The sequence below is a fragment of the Anarhichas minor genome, unplaced genomic scaffold (genome assembly GCF_050575085.1).
Source record: "Anarhichas minor isolate MPS153535 unplaced genomic scaffold, ASM5057508v1 ptg000021l, whole genome shotgun sequence".
In the NCBI taxonomy this organism is placed as follows: Eukaryota; Metazoa; Chordata; class Actinopteri; order Perciformes; family Anarhichadidae; genus Anarhichas; species Anarhichas minor.
In genome coordinates this window covers 4,509,077-4,531,879 of record NW_027466467.1, presented here as the reverse complement: position 1 = coordinate 4,531,879, position 22,803 = coordinate 4,509,077, and the positions used below count along the sequence as shown (strand labels likewise).

Below are 22,803 nucleotides of genomic sequence, written 5' to 3'. Positions count from 1 at the left end.
TCCCGTGAGCAGTAGTCACAGCAGACACATGTTTGAACTGACAGGGAAACACATTCAATAGCCGTGACTATTCTCACGAATCTTCGGGCTTGAAAAATATGGCCTGTCTGGCCTCGAGTCAAGCAGCAATTTGACATGGCAGCAGGCCGGACGGGAATATCAATGCCCTTTAAAGGAATGTCAAGCATCACAGTTGGCTGGATTCGAGATATTGACCAGAGTGACCCGACCCGACCCCCCCCCCCCCAGTCCTTCACTGCCCTGAGTCCCCTACTCACTGCCGTCTTCTCCGGTGTGCCAGTCGGGGAGGTGGCTGACAGACGTTTCTCACGGTACGGATGCTTGCCGCTCGGCTCCCTCAGGGTTCTCTTCAGCTCGTTGATGCTGGCCTGGTGCTTCAGCAAGACGTCCTTCGACTTATCCAGGAACTGGAGGAGAACGTGTGGAAGAAAGGAACAAAAAAAACAAGACGCAGGCACACGTTAGCAACATCCTTTTGAAAACAGCAGCACTGACGATACGCATGACTGAACAGGGATGTGACGTGAGCGCTGCGTGTACAGAGGAGACATTGTGAATTGCTTTACACTTATGTTAACTAGAGATTCTGCTGGTGTTTTACTCCTCTGTGCCGTGGCCCGTGAAGAACAATGGCACTTAAGATGCTATTGAAGTCCACAGAAACCACAAACAACTAGAGTTCCAACAGATTTTGCTTTTAAGAAGATCAAGGCACTCAGTGCAAAGTAGCTGAATGAAGAAATGGATACGGAACACAGCGATACTCAACTTACAGGACGGATGCCGTTTCTAATTCACAATGAAAATAGATTGATTCACAATGGGAATAATTACAATGTATAAGGTGCCAGAGTGCATAAAAACATCAAAATATTCAGAAAACGAATGCAAATGTGTTTATGACCCCTTCAGATCTACCTCGGGACCCGCTGGAGGGGGCCCGGCCCCAGTTTAGGAACCACTGGAACACTAGAGCTGAACAATTTTGAAAAGAATATCTAATTGCGATTATTTTTGACAGATACTGCAACTGTGATTGCATTTGCGATAATAGAGGGCATGATCATTTTTACATAATTATTCAAATTTTCATTGAAAATCATATTAAAATGATTGGTGGGATTTTTTTGCAGGGATCTGCACCAAAAAAAGATGTTCTCCTAAATCTGTAGAATATGATGTGTAGGGCACGACAATATTTCATTTCATATGGTTTTGTTAAACACATTTAGCCTTTTACCTAATATTTGTAATAAGTTCAATGCACTTTCAGTCTATTTTACAGTACGAGACTTCTTATTAAATTTGAGGTTTAAAATATGCATTCTTGATTTTTATGGTAGTTTCTCTATTAAATATTTTCATCTCAATCAATCCATTTTTACGGGCAGATCCTCAATCGCTGAAGATGAAATGAAAATGTCTGATTGGAACGTCCACATAAAATGAAGTGCAAACATCTGACTAACATTCTACATGACTTTTGTTGTGGTGAACACTGGTGCTCAGTTGCATTTTACAACTTCAACTGGTACTTGGAGACTGCGTAGATGCTAAACAAGTGAATGGAAAGAGCCCACAGATCCACAGCGAACAGCATCTTTCAGTCACTGGGCTTGTTTTCCTGCAGAACAAGTACCTCTTATTTTTGGTATTCCTAGTACATGTTGCTGATAATTCTTCTGTACTTTTATTTAAGTAGGATTTTGAATGTCAGACTTTCTCTCCTTTGTTACAGAGGTATTTCACTTGAGACTTTCAAAAGCTTCAACTTGAAAGTACTCTTTGTCCTCAGAGGCCAGACGTACAAATTTCTATGATATTCTAAAAGAAATATGTAAAAAAGGTATCCTTTGATCCGAGGGGCAGGCAAAAAAAGCACAAGGGGCTGAAGACGGGAACCTGTACCTCCTGTTTGTGCCGAGGACTGGCCTCCTGGTCCGACTGAGAGAGATGGGTTGGGGCGGGAGGAGGGGCGAGCACGAGAGGTGAAGTGTGCAGGGTCAGAGAGTGCAAGAACGAGGGCAGAGGCAGAGACAGGATGGTAGAAGGTAAGTCAGTCAGAGCACAAGCAGGCAGACAGAGAGACAGGAGGGCAAGATTTGGCCATTTGTTATCATGCCAAGACAAATTTGGAAATACATCCCAGTAGACATTTTGGATGCAAATATAGCTTGCTCATATGGTACAAATTATTTATATTTATATATATATATATATATTTTTTTTTTTTTACATGACGGACAGTGTTGACCGCCACAGTTGGACAGCGGAAGACAGGCGGAGAGAATGAGATTCGATTACGACAGATATACTTAGTGGTGGATGAATACGGACAGGTATACAGACAGACAGAGACCAAATCACCAGACACCAAATACCTCCTGTTTACTGTCGACTGGTGAGCCAGCCTCCTCCTGGTCGCCAGCAAGAGTTAAAGAAAGAAATAGCATGTTAGCTAGGCTTGAGTTTGTCAGCATTATTAGAAAGGGTCAAAAAAAAACAACTGTGAAGCGGGATTCATGAGCATTGCAGTGTCAGCATATGAGCCTGAAGTGAACTGGCGTGAAGGGAGAAGAGTTAGTAAATGCTAAATCCACCAAAGTGACTGCTGGATAAATTGGCCTGAGAAGCTTGTACTGCACATATTTACACAGGCACCCTGTAGTCCATGTCATCTCTCTGCACCAATGCTGGAGATGTCTTCAAGGTGACACAATCTCTATACATTTGGACCATATTTAATCTTAACATCTACTTAGGCACGATGGAAATTCCTCTAAATAAAAAAAAAAGTCACAGTTTGTCAGGAAATCTTTACTACCATGATCTCTTTCTTTCTGCTCGGGGTGACATCGCCGTCGTAGTCGTCGTGCCCCGTCTCCTCGCCCCGCTCTTGGCGACTGTCCTCCTCGTCCTGCTCCATACTGGGCTCCGGCTCGGTCTCCTGCTCGTCCACGGAGGGGCTGTGGAGGCGCCGCTGTTCACCGAGGCTGCGGTGGGACAGGCGGTCGTGGTTCTCGCACATGCCTGAAACCGGCCGCGAGAACTCTGCTGGTAGCAAAGAGTTTAAATATGTACGAGACACAAGTCAGATTTCAACTGAGGTCATAAAGCGTAAAGCGTAAAAACGACAGGGTTATGTGAGGGACTACTTCTTGAGGTTAAAACATTTGAACTGAACACAAGTAAAAAAAAGAAATACACTCATCAGACCCTCCATAACCAGATCTATTAAGGAGCTACTCTCACCTCCGTCCAAGCTCCTGGACAGCAGGTACCTCTTGCTGGTGGAGCGCTCAAAGTGCGGAGCGGGCCGGTCTATAAGAGCACTGGCCTGTCTGGTTTGAGCCTGTGTCCTTCCGCTGTATCGAAACTTTGAACCCATCACCAAGAAGCCCTTCGGAGGAGGCTCTGGAGACACCAGCCTGTGGAAACCCCCCCCCCAAAAAAAACAGTAATACTGCAACGTGTAATAAAAAGTGTGGTTGCACCTGATGGAGCTGTCACGCATGGAAATGTTTTGTTTGCCTTGATAGGCTTTGAACGGGAACCTTTTCATCTATAAGATCAGATCGATTCTTACCTGAAGAAGGTGTGATGCTCGATGCAGACCTTCCACAGCCTCTTGGCAGCTCTGTGGTTTGGAAGCTTGAAACCGATTGTGCTTTCAAACTGCTCATACTGAAGGGGAGGGAGGATAGGGAGACAGGGAGACGTGTTAAGAAAGGTGTGCGGGGCTTAGCACCAGGTGTGTTTACTCTGTTTTTGCCTCGGGGCCACCTCAGTACTTCTACGCTGAGTGAAGTTGATGGAAACCCAATATATTCATAAAATATTCAATAAGTATGCTACATCTAATTCTTGCGTGAACACTGAACCCAATCAATAAAGCAGTCTTTACTCTGTGCTGGCATGGCTACCACTACATAACACATTCACAACATGGATTTTGCCAACTGGACAGAAAGGAGCAGATCAAGGCAGAGGATGAATAACATCCAATGTTCAGACACTGGGAGCTAAACCTGCTCATGGCGCTATATTTACACTCTTTATCCTTCTATTCTGGCTGCGGCTGCAGCTGTGGCCGCTCTGTTAAAGGGACTCTTTCTTTGGCTCGATCACAGGCTCACTGTGCGGCTCTGTCACTTGACTGGGTCTGACCCAGACAGCCTGTCACACCGAGGCTCAGCATGGAAGATAAGCTGCAGCGCTGCACGGCACAATGAGGAGGGCCGGGACATCGACCCTGAACGTGCAGGGGAGCAAAACTTGGAGGTATAAAGTGGAGGATTTTACAGCCCTATGCTCAGCACAACTGACCGCACATTCATTTCTGCTGTGACTCTCAACAGTAGCAGCTGTGACATAACATCAACTATTACTGCACTCAAAATCTGAGGTTGTGGCTTCAAGGAATAGTTTGACATTTTGGGGGGAAAAGGCTAATTTGCCTTCTTGCAGAGAATAAGATGAGAAGACCAATACTATTCTCATGTCTTTATGCTAAAAATGTAGCTTAGCATATTTTAGCGTGAAGATTGGAAGCAGGGGAATATAGAGGAAAAAAAAAACCCTGGCCTGGTTAAAGCATTTAATGCTTGCCCCTCAATTTGTGCAAAACTGATGAAGTGCTCCGTTAATTATCCTTCACTGTACTGCGTACCTCTCCTGGTCGTATCTTGATGTAGAAGTTGCTCCTCTTATAGGAGATCTTGAGGATCTTTGGCCAGGCAAATCGGTTGATCCTCAGCCTGTCGCGGTAGATCAGCAGGCCGTTGGCACAGACACCCAACATTATGTCAATCCCTTCAGAGTCCTACAGCGAACACGGGACAGCAAAGAGGCAGACATGATTTTCCAGTGCACATCCCTGAAACCTACTTGAATGCTTATTAAAACAACTTTTGGCAACCTTGGCATGATGGAGGTCCACCCCGTACATTGACAGTTTCTTTGCATTCTCCAGGAAGTTAATTTCAGCCTCTGCTGGAGTCATCCCCCTGTGGGCAGAACAACAATGATATCTGTAAATAACATCAACGGGCCTCAAATAATAAACCCATAATCTTGCACAGTGGGAGAGGAATTATCTTGGTAATATGCTTGATAATTTAAATTCTCCCGATCCTCCACCCCCCCCCCCAAGCATTATGTTTGGGCATATGCCAAAAAGCAGTGGCGAAGAAGACTCTGTAACTGAGAAAGTGTTCTCGCGCTGGCACAACATCACACTGTGTACAGTACATCTCAGTGACAGATGGTGCAGCAATGTGACAGCATCTATCAGCCATATGCATGACGGGGGGAGGGGGGTGTTTCGGCACAACAAAAAAGCTCATCGGCCGTTCGTTCCCAGAGGTTTGCGGATGGATTAAAAAGTCGGATTTAAACAACGTCGTGTTCATGTACTTGTAGTTTCGATGGAGCTCCATCACCCGCTCCTCCAGCTCGCGAGTCTGATTGGGGGCGAAGCGGAAATCGCAGACGTAGTCGGAGCCGTGGTCGTCCTGGTCGTAGTCCCCCAGCTCGGCCTGAACGCTGTAGGAGCCCAGGAGGGCGTGAGTGACGAACGAGCACGGCAGCCGACCTGACAGCATGTCATCCCTCAGCTGCAGACACAGGTAGTATCTGTCAGACGAGACAAAAAGGGGAGGAGAAGAGGGTGTTGGCAGTCAAACAAGCCTGAACCAAGGCAAGCTCCAACAAGTATTCAGCGCAGTTAATCCACGGCAGTTAGTGGCATTCCAGGTCTAATCCTCCAACAGGGGAGAGGGATTTGGGTTGTTTTGACACCGGGGGTAAATACGCCATGTAAATTGCTACAATACTTTTATGTAAACACTTGTGTTTGAGGAAAATAAAAAGGCATCTGCAGAACTGACATGTGCGTAATTTCTCCTCTAAAGAGCATCCGACAGCACAGCCAGAGGAGTGACAACTGTTGATAATGTGAGAGCGCGTATGGGGAAAGACGTGTCCTACCTGGTAATATCCTCTGTGAGCTGGGAGGGGTCTGGAGGGTAGAACTTGACAGAGAAGGCAAAGTGCCACGGAGAGTCTGAGGAGAAATTACAACGAGAGCCGGAGGGTTAACCTCTGTCTGAGGGAAATTGCACAAAAAAATGTAAATACAAGGCTTTGCATCGGCTCGTGTGCCAAGAAATCTGCTTTCACGACTTTACTCATCATCTTTCGGAAAAAAAGACACTCACTGCGCATCTGCTTCTTGATCTCCTTGGAGGGGTCCAACCAGTTCTGAAAGACAGAAGGCAGAACTCACACAGGGCAGACCGGGAACATGGCTAATGCACACCCCAGTGTCACATTTTGCTCTAATTGCCGTCAAGTGTTCCTAATGGAAGCCTTTCCATATGGTTAAATAAAGGAACTGAGCCTACCCTGCTGAGCTGTTCAAACGTGCAGGGAGCAGATTTAATTCAAGCATCTGTTTCTTCATTGTTTTGCAAAAAAAAAAAAAAAAGAAATCACCACCAGCCAGTTACCTATCTGCTCGCATCGCATGTGATCGTGCAGTGAAGGGGGCACAATTTCTGATTTAGTTTGCTGGAGCATCTCATCAGCGGCGCAGTAGTGCAGTTGTGCACACTGACTCGCTCGGAACAGAAGCTGTAAATCATGCTGTTTAGAGGCACAGCTGCACAGCAGACGGCAATGAAGAGACTAATGAAATACCTCCCTCACGTACTTTTACCTCTACCGTTACCTCCCTGCATGCTCATGGACTCTACCGCTGCATATTCATCCTTTTACTACCTCCGCCAAGGAGGTTTGTTGGTCTGTTTGTTTGTCTGTTTGTCAGCGGGAATACGGAGAAGAAACGAATGGCTCGATTTTCATGAAACTTGGTGGAAGGCTGGAGTATGGGCCTAGGACGAACCCATTAAATATTGGAGCGGATCCAAATCACAGAGCGGATACACACGTTATTTTTCACTATTGATAAACAGCCTTGGCGGAGGTCTGTGCTCTGGAAGAGTTTCTACAAACCGATGGCCTTCATCAGGGTCGTCTTCTTTGTTGATAAAGAGGAGGTATTTACTCAAAAGGTACCTCTTTAGTGTGTATAAATATAAAATGAGATGCATTATGAAAAACACATCAATTCATAAAACACTACTATAACAATCTATTAATTGAGATGAATTAAAAGTCAAGACACATTGATCTCAGACTGTTTTCTCTTTAGCTCTGTATCAATGTAGGCTATATTAAATTCAGCAAGGGTGAGTTTTACCGCTTATGATACCGTCTCACTTTAAGGTCAGCCGGGCTAACTCGCTAATAGCAAATGTGTTGAGTTGGTTTACCTTGAAATGGGAAAACCTCACTTGTCAGAAGCTTCTTTGTTTCTGTCCTCTGAGGTTTAATTATCTCTGCATGTGATAAAGGCGCACATACATTGAACTCCAGCCTCACAAATCATTTTCACATTTCAAGAAGAAGGTCTGAATGCGATTCCCTCTGATCTTAAGCTCAAGTTCCCCAGAAATCCCCACACTGGATCATACTTGCATGTTTTGGGACTGCCCAATAATATATAATCTCTGGGAATATGTCACTTTTATCCTATTGTTGAACATTGACAGAGTGTGGTGCCTTTATACCCAGCTTTACTATTTCTTCACAACTAAAGTTTAACCATTACTAACATACAAAGAAAGAATCCTTTCAGCATTCATAAGAAACAACAATCTGTAGTCACTGGGACTTTGGAACAGGAGTGCTGTGAGCTTAGTGCTAACGCTAGCATGACAACATGTTCACATACTACCATGCTGATGATTAGCAGGTATAATGTTGACCATGTCCAACCTCTCAGTTCAGTGTGTTAGGTTGTTAACATTTGCTAATTAGCACTAAACACAAAGTGCAGCTGAGGCTGATGGGAGTGTCATTCGTTTAGAAGCTATTTGGTCATAAATCAACATAATGGACATTAAAATGTTTACCACTCTTGTAAGCTGTGCTGCTAATGGAGACAAAAGGTCCAAAGTCATTAGGATTCGTTAGCATCGTGGATATCTGAACCAAATTGTATGGCAATCCACTTAATAGTTTTTTATGCAATTTATCAAAAACGTCAACCCGTGGGGTGGCACGAGGTCAAAAGCCGGGGATCAACAATGTCAGGATTTTTCATCTTCTTGGGACCATGAATGTATAAAACACCATGGCAATCCATCCAGTAGTTGTTGAGATATTTAAGTCTGGGCCAAAGGGGCGGACCGACCGACCCACCGACTGACCGACATCGCAATTCAGTGCTGCTGCTAGCATGACTAAAGTCGAACTAAAATAAGTCAGTAAAAATGACTTATACCTCCTTACACACAGAGCAACAGGTGTAAATATAAGTTGTTACTTTGATCCTCACGTTTACACACTTAAACAGGTGTTTGATGCATGCTACATAGTTCTGTGCTGCTCTTTGGGCAGAGAGCTGACAGTAATCCTCACTAACCTGAATGCCTCGCAGCGACCGCTTATTACGCCGACAGTCATTTTGGCATCTGGTCTCACATCAGTCAGAGTGGAATCGGGAGTGTGAGAGGTTGACACAGCACAGTGCAATCCTGTGGCCGTGTTGGGCAAACTGCGAGCAGCTGGCAATTTGAACTGTGCCTTCACGTTCACGTACACACACACACACACACCTACTCAAGTAGAAGGGCACAAATACACATGCTCCTTCAGTGTTTAATCAGGCTGCTAAAGACTTTAATGAGCCGCAGGCATTTATCGTCCCCCTGAATCTATCTTATATCAGCCAAGGCCAAAGAGCACTCAATTAGCACGGCGCTCGCTGCTGCGTTGCTTTTCTCTTGCAGAAAAGCAGGAGGAACTTTTTAAATCGCAGACTCTTCAAGGCTTCGCTCTTGCTTTTGCAACCTCAGTTCATAAAGCAATCACAGGGAATACATGCTCTCACGAAGAGCGAAGATTAAATCGTTGCTTCCCCAACTGAGACAGAGAAATTGACATTTCAATTCTAAGGTTTGTTTGGTCTACCAATCAGCGATGACCCCAGGCAGTAGTATCAATCTGCAGTCTTTGACGAGCCCGTCATATTGATCTAAGCCTGTAGTCTCACTTACACTCAGAGAGAGGAAAATATTTGAACTTCAAGCCTGTTAACCTCCTTAACACCCCCAGTTAACTTGTCTGTATGGGCTGAGATCAGGCTAAATCCAAAGCCGTCAGACACGGACCAAGTCACAACATGTGAGCTGACAAAGTAAGTACAAGCTGATGACAGTGACAGCGGATATGCTCCAGATGGTAAAAGGGACTTAGACTTGTCATCTTTCCTATCTTCAAAAGGCAGGAGGTTCTTCTGTTGTCCCCCTGTTGTGCAATCACATACCCGCCCTCAGGGGGGCTCGCATCAATCGAGAACCGAAGCCCACATCAGACAAGGAGCCCTAAAGCGGGCCCACAAGGTCAGTGTCATTTACTTGAAGATAATAAGCCCGGTCTGTGCACCCAAAGACGTAAACAAAGATCAGAGGGAAACATATTCAGACCTTCTACTTGAAATGTCAAAATGATTTGTGAGCTGATTGGTGTTTAATGTATGTATGTGATTATCAAAAGCAGAGATAATTAAACCTCAGAGGACAGAAGCAATGAACCAAAGTATTTCCGACGAGTGAGGTTTTTTTCTTTTTTTGGGGGGGCGGGTAAACCGACTCAATACTTTTGCTATTAGCGAGCTAGCCTGACTGACCTTAAAGTAAGACTATGAAACATTTGATAGAAGACATAAAACAATCCAGTCCCAAATGTAATGTTGAATTCAATACACATTATGGGGTTTTGCTGCCACAGCCTTACTTGGTCTGGAATGACCTGTTGCTCACAGGGGCTCATGTAAGCACATGTTAGATAGCTATTGTCGTGTAACTGACATTTCTGAGTTAGATTGCTTTCTTTGGGCCTTTTTCCACTTGTGCTATTGTTACACTATGTTCTAGCCTCTGTTCAGTAAACATTACAGAGGCGTGCTTTAATCTTAAAACGTTTCTATAACTATGGGCTTTAAGCTAGTAAGCTGGCCTGCTTGCATTTTGACCAAACTCTTCTTCAAATTTTCCTCTCAGCTTCAGTCAGGGGAACTTTAAAGGTTCTTCTATGTACGGGATATACGATACGTTAATATAGCAGCAAACAGATATTTGCAATGTAAAGATATTGTGGAGTAACGGCGTCCTAAACGTTGTTTACACCGTTTGTGCTGTTAGCACCGTTAGCTTCTTGCCGCTGGCTTAGCCGTCGCCATGTTGAATTCCGTGGAGAGAACCTTTAATGATTATTTCTTCTTAATGAAATTTCATACAAACGTCTTGCAAAGACTGCACACGTTTTTCAATTGCCCGTGGTCCAGACCTATTTTCCATTCATCTTTAGATAGTGCACTCCTGTGAGAGGCGACCCAGCCAACAAGTGAGAGGAATACAGATTGTTCTGTGAGCAACGTGTTTGTGCACTGAAACATCCCCGTGAGGTTACAGTGGTACACTGTATCCACTGACCTTCTGGGTGTCCGTGTCGGCAAAGGTCAGGCCAAAGTAGTCCTTCTCCAACAAGTTGAGGTGCTCACACACCATGTCCATCAGGGTCTGTCCTTTGGAGTGTTTCTGCAAAGATACAAAAACATGTATGACATAGCAGCGGTAAGAAAGGTCAACAACAATGCAGAAGAAGGATTCTCTGCTATATTTCTGCAATACCAGACATGCAAAAGAGTCTACTGCTGGTGTAGCTCAGGTTTATTGGGCTAAATTTGGCTCATCAATATCAGCCCCCATTAGACAGCTGTGCTTTGCCAAGATTGCTTTTCTGTTCTCTGGGTTTTGCACAAAACAAAGCAGCTCAGCCTTTTGGTGCTGTATCACAATCGTTGTGTGATTCAAACACTTGACAGTGAAAATGGACTGTGAATTGCTGGGGGAGGTTGCTCTTTGTGCTGTAGGCAGAGATTTACTCTTCTATTGACAGAGTTCAAGATGGACATTTCAGGAAGATTTCCATTACATTCAAGTGACAAGTTCATGTTTTCCCATTCGAGGGAGAGTTTCGATATGGTTTCTTTCAGGATGCACAAATAAGCATTTTTGCTCACAGTGTTGAAAGAGCCTCAGACTGGATTTGGCAGAGATCAGTATATCCTTGGTGTACAGCCTGGATGGTAGACATCTAGTCTACCAAACTAGAGAGCTGGAGAAGGAAACAATTCAATATTTAGGCACTAAGTTAATTTTAGCCAATTATCTTCTTTTTTTCCTGGATACATTTTTCCACCTTTCTAATATTGTAATCTGAGCGAAATGTAATGCAATACAACAACTATATTTCTTAGTAAGTGAGTATATATTTAGATTTGAGTATGGATTGGATCTAGTTCCTGTCACATTCCATTAATAACAATAGTGCTTCAGATGCTTTACATCCCATTCAGTAATAGTATGCAAAACCATAGTCTCACAATAATCATCGCACCCAACATCCTTCCCTGATGATGACCCGGATATAAACACAGAAGAGCACATGTTGACTACCTTTGAAGTAACTCCACCCAGTGTCAATAAATAAGACCAAGAGTCTGCAGCCGTGCTAACAGCTTTGTGAAGTTTAGTATGTTCAATCATCTTAGTTTAAAGTGTTAGGATGCTGACATTTGCTTATTAGTATTAAACATAAAGTACAAATAACTATAATGGGAAAGCCATTATTTTTGTAGGTATATGCTCATTAATAGAAGTTCAATTGAAATTTTGACCTGATGATGGTGATAGATGAAAAGTTAGGGGAACACCAAAGTCTCTAAAATGCATCATCTTGGGACCATGAATGTCTGAACAAAAAAATGTTTAAAGTTATTTTACTGGATAAGTGGAAAAATGTTGCCCTGCCGCTAGCGCAACAGGGAAAGTCAGGGAAACACCAAAGTCACTGAGATTCATCCTCTGAGGAACATGAATATCTGTACCAAGATGTATGACAATCCTACCTATTGGGAGAATATGTCACACAAAACCAAAAAAAGTCAACTTCGTGGTGGCACAAGAGGAAAAGTCAGGGGATCATTAAAGTCATTAGGATTCATCATCTGGTGACTATGAATGTTAACAAATAATAATCCACCCAATAATTGAAGAAATATTTCAGTCTGAACCAAATTGGTGGACCCACACATCAACATATATTTCTAAGCATGCAGGTAGTGCCTGTCAGAGCTTCAGAGGGTTTACATCCCGTTCTGTTATAGAATGGAAGAGGCTAAAGACATTAATTGGGTAAGCACACATGCCCCCCCCCCCCCAGCTTGAAGGTCATAAGTCCAAATCCTGGTTAACAAATCTCTAAATGTTTTTTATCCCTGTGGGGTTTCCATATCTACAAAAAGGAATAACACTAATCTTATTTTAAGTAATTTAATTCCCTTGAATTGATTGGTTTGTAATTGAATTAACAGAACGTCATTCACCGCACTGGCAGCCAAGCCAGAATGCTCATATCAAAACAGTTTTCGCTTTAATTTGATAGGGCTAATGAAATGTTGACTCGGAATCATCAATTCATGCACGGGCTGATACGTCACTGTTAATTATAGAGCGAGGAAGACGTATGGTAAAGTTCAGGCCTAACACTGAACCACACATGCAAAGTATTATGCTCTGTACACACACACACACACACGGTGCCTCCTCCCCTGGAGCTCACTGTGTGAGGTGACGGAGAGAAGGAGCAAGCAGTTGCCAGGGAAACAGATGCAGTATTATCCCTCTGCTGTCTCGTTTCTTAACATCTTAAGGCTAGGACTTCAAAAAGAAAATGTCACTTTTGCCTCATTATGAGTGAAAGGACGCTGGAGCGATACTTGCGACGTGCGTATTAGCTCCCGTCATGTCGGTCAGTAGGTCCCTGACTGCAACATTTGTCAACGTAAAGCAAGAGTATGCTGTGTGACAGCGTAGAGTTAAATATTTAAATGTACAGTAATGATTTCAAGAGTTGCCACCAGAATGGACACCCAAGAGAATCTTGGCGGGGTAAGAAGACAACTAACCAGCATGAAACACCAAAAATAGCCCCCTGCTCTGCACATCGGGGCAGCTAGGCTTGACGATGCAGAGTCAGGCTGGTTACAGCCCAGTGAGCAGAGGGGGGAAACTGGGTGAGAGAAACGGTTATGGGCGTGGTGCCTCCTCTCCCGGCCGAGGACCACGGGGAGGCTCAGCTATGCATCCATGACAAGAGACTTAATTAACCCACCTCCTCCGGGGAGAAGCGTGGCTTGTCTTCTCGCAACGCTGTCATTACCGACTCCTGGAAGCACAAGGGAGGTTCGGAACATAGCGAGTATGACGTTCCACAAACCAGCAATTAAAGACAGGAAGTGAGAGCAAGCCTGCCAATGACCTGGAGGTCTCCAAACTGGAATTACAAATTTAAAAAAAACATGGGCTGACAAGAGGCTGCTTTGTGTAACCTTCTCCGGCAATGACTGGCAGTGCTGCAAGGGCGGGCAAATATTTAGAGGAGGAGCACTTAAGACACAAAAGCTGTCATAACCATAATGCTAACTATTGTTGTGTTGACGCCCAAAAAGGCCCCACGGTATTTCTTGGTGTGTTTTGCAGTGCTGAGAGAGCGGTTGGTGCAAGCGTAACATTCCTGATATTCTTACCTCACACATTCACATATAAAAAGGCACCCTCCCCCCAACACACACACAAAGTGTCATGCTCCTGTGCATATGTATCCTAAGGGGTGGCTCATAATAACATTGCTCTTCTATTTTCTCCTTGACTGCACCTGGCTTGCAACCATGTAATAACTATGGATTTCCTAGCAGCCAGTTAGCGGCCTGTGCTGAAGGCTTTTATTGTACAAAAGGGACAACCTGTGACCCTCAGTACCGCATGAAGATTTTAGTGCCGATACCAAATCCGTATATACCAAAACAATACTTTTCAGTCTGGTGAATAGAAACCTTTTTTGTCATTCAACAAAATACAGCAAAATACAGCATAGCATACAGCTCAATGGGTTAGAATAAGAAACAGAAACAGTTTATTGTCAGGTAGGTTTGCACATATAAGGAATGTGACTTGGTGATTTGGAGCATAACAATAAACACAGTGCAAAAGTCAAGAGACATCGTAATGAAAATAAATACAATAGGTAGAACATTTACAGTAGAAAATATGACAATAAATTGTAAGAAATACTTAAAAATACAGCCGTTTTCTTTTTATGGAAGCACTGTACAGTTTTGCTCAGAAATGTACAAATAATTGCTTGTGCAAAGGTTCACAGTATAACGTATGAGTACGACTATGTGCATGTTGGGAGATAAGTTGTGCGTTAATGTAAGATGTGGGCAAAACACGCAGAAAGTCGACATACTCAGAAAAATGTTAAGTTTAACATCTACAATTCCACAATCTTGTGTGATAGACTTAAAAAAACACTTGCGGTGAGACGTTTTTTCAGATCTGGAACTATCTGATCAAAGAACAGGTAAACAAGCCTTAGAATCTAAGCAAGCATTCAACGCTGACTTTGGAAACTGGCTGCCTGACAAGTGACCTCGCAAGTGATGACAGACCTCCAGGAATTCACTGCAAGACTCAAGGAAGTCCAGCTATTCCTAAACAAAGCTTTGTTTACCTTTGGCTGACATGCAACCTCTTGTGTTTGTGCAGACAATGACAACACAGGTAGCAAGTGGCATGACGGAAACTTGTCGCGCCCAGCTCTGACATCTTCCATTACCAAGTAGGTTTTGTTGTTGATTAAAAGTTACCAAACAACCATAAACGAGGCAGGTGGTGGAAGAAAATAGTCACGAGCCATTTGTCGCTGTTTTGCAAAGCCCTAAAAAACACTACTGAACCTACTGAAAGTGATGCCAGATTAGAGTACGGGCCATTTGCCAAATGCATCTGGTATATTTTGTTTTTTAAAATAGGCTTACACATTACCCAAACAATTCCAAATAGTCCATGAAACAAGGAATAGTAACTCTACATTATTCTTTATGCATCAACATCAATCATTATTAGCATCGTTTGTCGTTGCGGCGCTGTCCCGGGTGCTGAAACACAGCGGAGGAGATCGACAGACAGACCGTCTCAACAAAGCAAGGTCTTTCATTTTATATGTTTATATGTCTAATAATATGTCTAATAATTTGTTAGTTTGCCAATTATATTTATTCAACAGCAAATTTGTTTTTGCGGGCTATTGATACAATTGAATTGATTCATGTTACATGTAAGCATTGCAAGAAGCATCAAGAAGCAACAGCAAAGGTTTTTTTTTTTTTTTTCTCCGACACAACCTGCCACGAGACAAAGAAAACGTTTTCTAGCAGCTGAGATCTGTGTCTCTCACTAACTAACTGACAGAGTGAAGGGTGAGAGGCGACTGGCGGTTCTCCTTTGACACTATCCCTCTCTCTTTTCCTCTCTCTTAAGTGCACATTATGTGCGAGAGAGATCAATACAGTTGGCCCACAGTGAGCCCCAGCCTGAACCTTCTGGTGACGCAATTTCTTGCGCAGAACATCTCCAGTCCCAGTCCGCGCTGCATCAGACAGTCTCGCTGAAGAGCTGCAGAGGCAGGTTACCGGGCTGTGACAGAGGGCTGGCTGCCGCCAATTGGCCCCGATTTAACTCTGTCATCTCGGGTGCAGAGGCAGCGGAGCGAGACGGAGGCATCATGTCGTGCATTTTGGTGTCTAGATGAGAGTCTCGGAGAGTGGAATGGAAATCTGAGACCAAACAAGATATAATAATGCTGCACAGTCATCCCCACAGTCAAGTAACTGGATATGAATTTTCCACCGCAATCTCGCCGAAGATATTATATATTTAAAGATCCTGCAAGAAGTGTTATGCCGCTTGCTAGTCATTAAGGCTCCATAATCTCCCGTGCATTTATCTAAGGCAATGCACTTACATCTATCTCTTCTCTCCGTTTTTTATGCATGCCTTGAGTTTCCACTCCAAGCAAGTGGGAAATGTCCTTTTATTACACTGCAGGAGCAATAAAAACAGATGGTGTAGAGTGAGGACTTTTATGCTGCACTCACTATTTTTCATTGTGTGCATTACAGAAATGTGTGACACTGCTTTGGCATCACCCCCCTGGTGAGCTCCCAGCATGGCACCAGCTCTTTTTATTCTCTGTGCCCGCTTCATGTGCTCGCTGCAGCAACACACAACACACACACACGCACACACGCAACTGCCCACAGAGGACAAGGACTAGAAAGGGGGAAAAAACACAAAAAAAGAATGCTGCTTTTCAAATGATTGTTTGAAGCATGTTAAGGTTCATTCTATAAAGACATGTCACCACAAATTGTTTTGTTTTTTCGCAGTGCTTACCTCAATTTCGCCTTCGAACTCGGAGGTGTCCAGCAGGGTCATTTTGAAGGGGGCTGTTTTAAGTCGTTTGGAGCCCTTCTGGGGAGACTTGAGGTTCTTGTTTGGGGATGTCCTCTCTGACATGTCGTCCGTTTCTCTAGGTTCATCCATATATTTGGAGTTCTGTTCCTAAGACATATGTATAAAAACAAATGGGAAGTCAAATGACATCTGAGTGGATATCTGAAGTGCATTAAGATTAAGTTCTGTCACGGAAATGGCCTGAGAGAAACTCATTGGTGTAGACTCAGCATTGTGGCTTTAATAGATGTAAGTCAGTGTTCCATCTGCTAATTCAACATACTGAGAAGCATACAGTGTAATGTACATCTACTGGAAACTGCATTGGGTCCCAGTTATAAGACTAACCACTGAATTACAGCCATATCATAGACTCTTCAGACTATTTTGAAACAAAGACTTGGAGGCTCAGATTTTGAAGAAATACTGTACATTAATGAGGCAACAAAAACAAATGAACTCTATTTTTTCTGCCGTGTAATGATATTCAATCTCAGCTCAATTAAACACAAGCGTTGGAGCCAGTTGCATCAGCAGTTTGCAGGTTCACAGTTTTAAGCCATTTTTCTTAAATTAAAATTGGCTGCATCACACACACACACACACACACACACACACACACACACACACACACACACACACACACACACACACACACACACACACACACACACACACACACACACACACACACACACACACACTAATTATTAACACCCTGGTGTTACGGCTGCTTGCTAACTGACAAAACTAACAATGGCTTGTAGAATGAAGAGTAAAAGTTAAATATGGAATACGGTCATATATACTATTAGCTAACTCTCAAACGCCCATCTTTCTCCATGTATACATAAGCAAAACAGTCATACTTGTGTTTTCTAAGTATTCCCAGTTAATTGAATTAGTTGTTTGCCCACTTAAATTTGGACACTTGTGTTACAGCTCAGCCCAAAACTTCCTGTTTACAAAATCTATTAATCTGTTAATATTTCTTAAGTTCCAATGGTGCAACATGGTTAATTAAATCACTAACTTGTAACATCTAATCAACCCTGGCCCTGCAAAGTAGATATGCACAGGACTGACCCACATAAAGACAAACAAACAGACAGACACACAGAGATTTATGGTGAGATCCTGACCTGTTTGGCCATCTTGCTGTCCGAGGCTGAGTCCTGCATGCTTGCTGCTGCCCCCTGCTGTCTGGGAGGGCTCCTTTCTTGCTCTCTTCACCTCCGGACTCGGGGCCTGCCTCTGTCTCGTCAGCAAAGTAACACCAACCTGAGAGGAGACAGCAAGCAAACAAATATTTTCAAGAACTGTCGTAGATTTCCTCTTCGAAATGCCATGTCCGAAGCGTTAATGCATGCTCTCCTTCGGCATCAAAAGAGCCGAGATGACAGCAGGAGCCGCAGCTGGAGACTGCGAAACATTCTGAACGCGAATGCCTTCACCCTCCAAATAATAACGGCACTGGAGCCAGGATCACACATTCATTACAAATTCTGAAAGCTACAGCTTCTTGATACAACACAATTTCCACAGACATAATTCACCTTGCCGGCAAGGACATTTACTTTAATTATAAAAGCCCTCACTGAGCCAGATAATGATCATCTATTTAAGCGAGACAAGCTCCAGCACTGGGAAGACGACTACCAAAAAAAAAAAATTAATTAGTGAATGAGGCCATGGGCACTACTGTTGGTACTCATGGCTATAGACGGTGCATTCCTTCAGTCGCAAAGGTGTTCAACCAAAAAACCGATAAGAGTACCTACTATCATCCATCCATGAGTGGGTATGAATGCTTGTAAGGCTGCAGTCTTTATAGCTTCAGTGTGCAATGGACTATGTAATTGCCTAAATGCATATAAGGTCATATGTAAGGTAGTGGTCCATCTATCTGGATCAATGTATCAATTCAATATTAAACGATCCAACATCATCGAAGCAAAGTGTAAACATCCAAACATATCATCCTCTCAAACATACGCCTTTATTTTGAAATTCCCATTTCACCATTTCTGTCCAAGCGCACCTTCCTCCCTAAACATTCAAACTGTGCAAGCGGAGTTAGCGAGAGGCGGCGCTAGCGGTGTCAGGTAGGTGAGTGTGCGGTCGATCGAGTGTCACGTGAGCGCAACAAAGTTAGCGACATCTTCGGGTCAGGCTCACTTAAGGTGGATCGACCTTTAAGGTGGACCAGCAATTCGTGTCAAGGGGCCCGCCGGCTTTGACCAGAAACCAGACCTCCAACCTCTTCTTATTCAAAAGAATAGTTTGTTCTTCATTCAAATGTCAAATCATATTCAAGTTGCTTTTTGCAAGTTGATATAAATGTAACTGATTGTGTTAAACGGGCATATGATATATAGCATATGGATCTATGATATATAGCATATGGATCTATGATATATAGCATATGGATCTATGATATAGCATATGGATCTATGATATATAGCATATGGATCTATGATATATAGCATATGGATCTATGATATATAGCATATGGATCTATGATATATAGCATATGGATCTATGATATAGCATATGGATCTATGATATATAGCATATGGATCTATGATATATAGCATATGGATCTATGATATATAGCATATGGATCGCAAGCTCCGGAATTTTTTTATCTAATATAAATTGCATCATGGCAGACTTTGTATTTTCAGGCAGGTATTGTATCATTGTCCAATGAATCAATATCTCATTATATTGTAATGAAAATAGTGATTTACATCCCTAGTAATATGTTGGCTCAAGTCATAAATGGTCTTTGATTTGTCTAATTGAGGCATTAACACCAAACAACACAAAGACCCACACACAAATGTTACAGTGTAAAGCAGGTGTGTTATTCTTTTCTTTCTGTGCAGCAACTTCCCCACAACTTCCCTCGTCGACTTCTACTTCACTTTGTCAGTTTCTGCACTTTATGGAAATCAGTTGGAATGGGCTGTCTTGGGTTGTGGGTTATAGGTGTGGGTGGACTGAAAAGAGAAATCTGCAGCTGAAGTGGAAGGAGAGTGCAGCCACTTTTGTCTGTTTAGAGAGGCGTGTACTGCATGTCCAAACAAAGGCTCACTAGAAAGGTATTAATGATGTTTGAGGAAATGAATTACTAGTGAAGAGAAATCTTTTTCTTTCCTCATCAACAAAACATCACTTACTTTGAAACCAGGTAAGAGCTCGTCTCTGTCCAAAAATAACGAAAATCCATCCACCTGCACGTCTTTAGTTCACTAATCAACACTGTATGTCTTGTTTGCTGCCGGGAGCAATAACTTCGTGGAGCCTCCGCTCATTGACCCTTTTATGGATTTTATATTACTGCTGCATCTTATATGATGATTTAAGCACTGTACTCTTCAATGCATCGCTCTAAATGTATGCAGCTCCATTCTGCTTACATGACACTGAAAGTCTTGATTTGTGGTTTAAAAAGCAAAACCCTTTTTGAGTCGGATTCTGTTTGCAGAGCTCAGAAAAGCCAATGTAGGAGAAGTATTGTGTTCCCAGTAGAGTCCTCACAATTTCTATCACTCTCTGACAAGCCTCGTTTCTCCACTTCTCACTGTGTACTTAATGTCTTATCAGCTTACGTGGGCTGGGTACTTTAATGTGCATTACGCAAAAAATAAAAATCACATAGAGTGCATTTCATTGTCTTCTATTAAGTGGAAACCGGCTCCTCTGCCTCCCCCACAAAGGATCTCTCCCTGTGCGATTGCTCAATGTGCAAGTGGGGAATCAAAAGCTCAGCCTCTGTGATTCGGAAGACACAAAAAACCTGACATTCACAGCGAAATTAATGAAAAAGATTGTTGAACATTTAACCCCCCCCCCCCCCCCCCCCAACATACACGGTGACCTTTCAATAAATACCCCGGAACATGATCTTCCGTGACCTCTCATAAAAGGAAGACCAGGCGCATAATGTGTGAACATGTTCTCAGTGCCCGTGTGTTATCGAGTCCCCCAACCAATACTTCAGGACCCTGCGTTTAACCCAGTCTCTGTATGACCCTGGAGGTCTCTCTGCCCCTCGAGCAGCAAATCCCATCAAAGTAATGCACCCGACATTTGAATGGTGACTGACGACTAACACAGGAACACAACCGGTTCTCACCGGTTCAGAGGAGAGACTCACTCCCAACCAGGGAAGGTCTTGACAGATTGCGTGTTGGTTAAAGGAGGATTATAAAAGATAGTCCCGGTCCTTGATTATGATTATGGCTGAGCCGCGTTTGAACCCGCTGTAAAGTAGTCTACAAACACACACAGCTGTGATCGCATCACAGCATCACTGAGCCAATTAGTCACCTATTGTTACATGCTGATATGATTGAGGGAGAAAGTGAAGTGCTGGAAAAAGGCATGAAATGAAGCAGGTGTCATGTCAAAGTCTGTTCTCCTGTCAAGGTTTAGGTAAATGGAATTGCACTTAGTGTATGAATGTTGACACTACATGTCATACACTGAGGGAGCACATCAGATTCCAATCATTCACACCGATGAACGATCGGGAGCAATTTGGGGCTCAGTGTTTCGCCCGAGGACACATCAAGAAGCCGGGGGTTCGAACCGCTCGTCCTCCGATAAATAGACGACCCGCCCTGCCTGCTGACCAACAGCTGCTAGGAAACGTGTATCACCACGACACCAGGAAGGTTAAAGAGATCATGTGGTCCGTTCGCTGTTTTCAGACCCGCTCATCCATCTGGACGAGAACTATAAAGAAATAGCCAATCTTCTCGCTGATGGTCTCATTTACTCATGTAGGTCATATGGAGGCATCAGTACTGAATTGAGGCTGTTTCACAGCCGGTTAAAAGTTCCTCACAGCGTTCCTGAAGCACGGAGTGGTGTGTCCACTCAGGGCCCTCGTTTTCCCCTCGCTGTCTGATCCAGCAGGGCACCGGGCTACAAGCTGCTAAATCAATTCCCCACTGGCTCCTCCACTTTCTGTTATCTCCTTCTCCTCCCAGTCCAAATCAGTCAAGCTGAAAATGACGACGAGCATCTTCCCCTGCGTCAGGTGCGCACCATGTCAAACAGACGCCCCCCCCCCCCCCCTTCACTTAACATCCATCTGGGTTACATGACACAAAGCCGTCATCTACAGCTTGTCTGTGTGTTTATGTGCTGTGTTCTCAGCGACCAATCATCGGAAAACCACCCGTCTAACCATTTTCTGTTCCCCGCTGTGGCCATTTTTCACATTTTACAACCATACCCACGTCGACAGTTAACTGTTGCTTTGAAGTGGTCGTGTACGATACTCGTCAGCCTATAATGAAAAAGCCCTTCGTGGACGCACGTACACAGAAATTGAGAGTACAAATCACATAATTCAAAGTCGGTTCGTGGCAAATGGGGTCCCTTATTGAGACATCTCATGAAATCAGATTAATTGCCAAATTAATACGGATTGATGCCACAGAGCGAGGCCGCGGAGCCGTGCAAATGCATTCATTTCCTGCGCGAGACCATTACCCACAATTACCGGCCGTCGACCCAGCCGAGACCTCCACAGAGTGGGGGGGAGGGGGGGAAGAAAGCGCCTTACAATGCAGGAACACATCGCGTGTTTCCTTTTGTTGCACCACTGTGTGCAGTTCACTGACGACGCCCGTCTTTGATATCTGCCATCAGTAATAACGATTCATCACAGAGGGAGGCACATCGTTTCCCTCGGAGGGTTATGAAACGCCACCCTTCCCCTACAAGCGCAGCCTCTTCTTCTTTCTCATCAGAGGTACGCTTTAATCTAAGCAAGGCAGGCGGAGGGAGAACTAGAGAGAGAGAGAGGGAGCGCGCATGTCTGTGGAACGGCACTGGCTCGGCTCCGAGATGCAGTTGCCATGGTAACAGCATAGAGGACCCTCTTTTTTTATTTTTTTTTTATTCTTCACACCCGCTCGTCTCTCATAACAGAGAGCCGGACCGAACGAGGAGGGTGGATGAGAGGCCAAAAGACAAAAGGGATGGAGGATAAGTGGGAAAAGATTGCTGCCTGCTCAGTGGGTAGAGTGGTCTGGAGGGTTGGCGGTTCGATCCCCGCTGTCTGCATGTCGAAGTGTGAGAAACCGAACCACAAGTTGCTCCCCGGGCACTTTAATGCAGCCCTCTGCTCCTTAATGCTCAGTATGGGTTAAATGCACAGGTCAAATGTCATGTACTGTATGTACCCGGTATGTATATGACCGTTGGAAGATTTTAAGAAATGACAAGAGGTGTCGTGGTGTCGCGACTCAAAAGAGGAGTCAAAGTTTCCTCC

The 22,803-nt window shown here is 43.8% G+C and overlaps 1 protein-coding gene across 1 annotated transcript in view; it reads right to left on the bottom strand.

The window, feature by feature from the left end:
• Window positions 1–22,803, bottom strand: part of LOC142954629 (band 4.1-like protein 1) — a 71,095-nt gene that overhangs the window by 15,587 nt on the left and 32,705 nt on the right. Inside the window, exons 2-13 of the mRNA XM_076095758.1 lie at window positions 17,651–17,789; window positions 16,449–16,616; window positions 10,581–10,685; window positions 6,240–6,282; window positions 6,010–6,085; window positions 5,437–5,655; window positions 4,940–5,027; window positions 4,691–4,843; window positions 3,608–3,705; window positions 3,274–3,449; window positions 2,846–3,075; window positions 279–428 (exon numbers count right to left, since the gene is read on the bottom strand). Coding sequence (XP_075951873.1) covers window positions 279–428; window positions 2,846–3,075; window positions 3,274–3,449; window positions 3,608–3,705; window positions 4,691–4,843; window positions 4,940–5,027; window positions 5,437–5,655; window positions 6,010–6,085; window positions 6,240–6,282; window positions 10,581–10,685; window positions 16,449–16,616; window positions 17,651–17,689 — 1,545 coding nt within the window. The 5' untranslated portion in view covers window positions 17,690–17,789. The remainder of the gene's footprint in view (window positions 1–278; window positions 429–2,845; window positions 3,076–3,273; window positions 3,450–3,607; window positions 3,706–4,690; window positions 4,844–4,939; window positions 5,028–5,436; window positions 5,656–6,009; window positions 6,086–6,239; window positions 6,283–10,580; window positions 10,686–16,448; window positions 16,617–17,650; window positions 17,790–22,803) is intronic.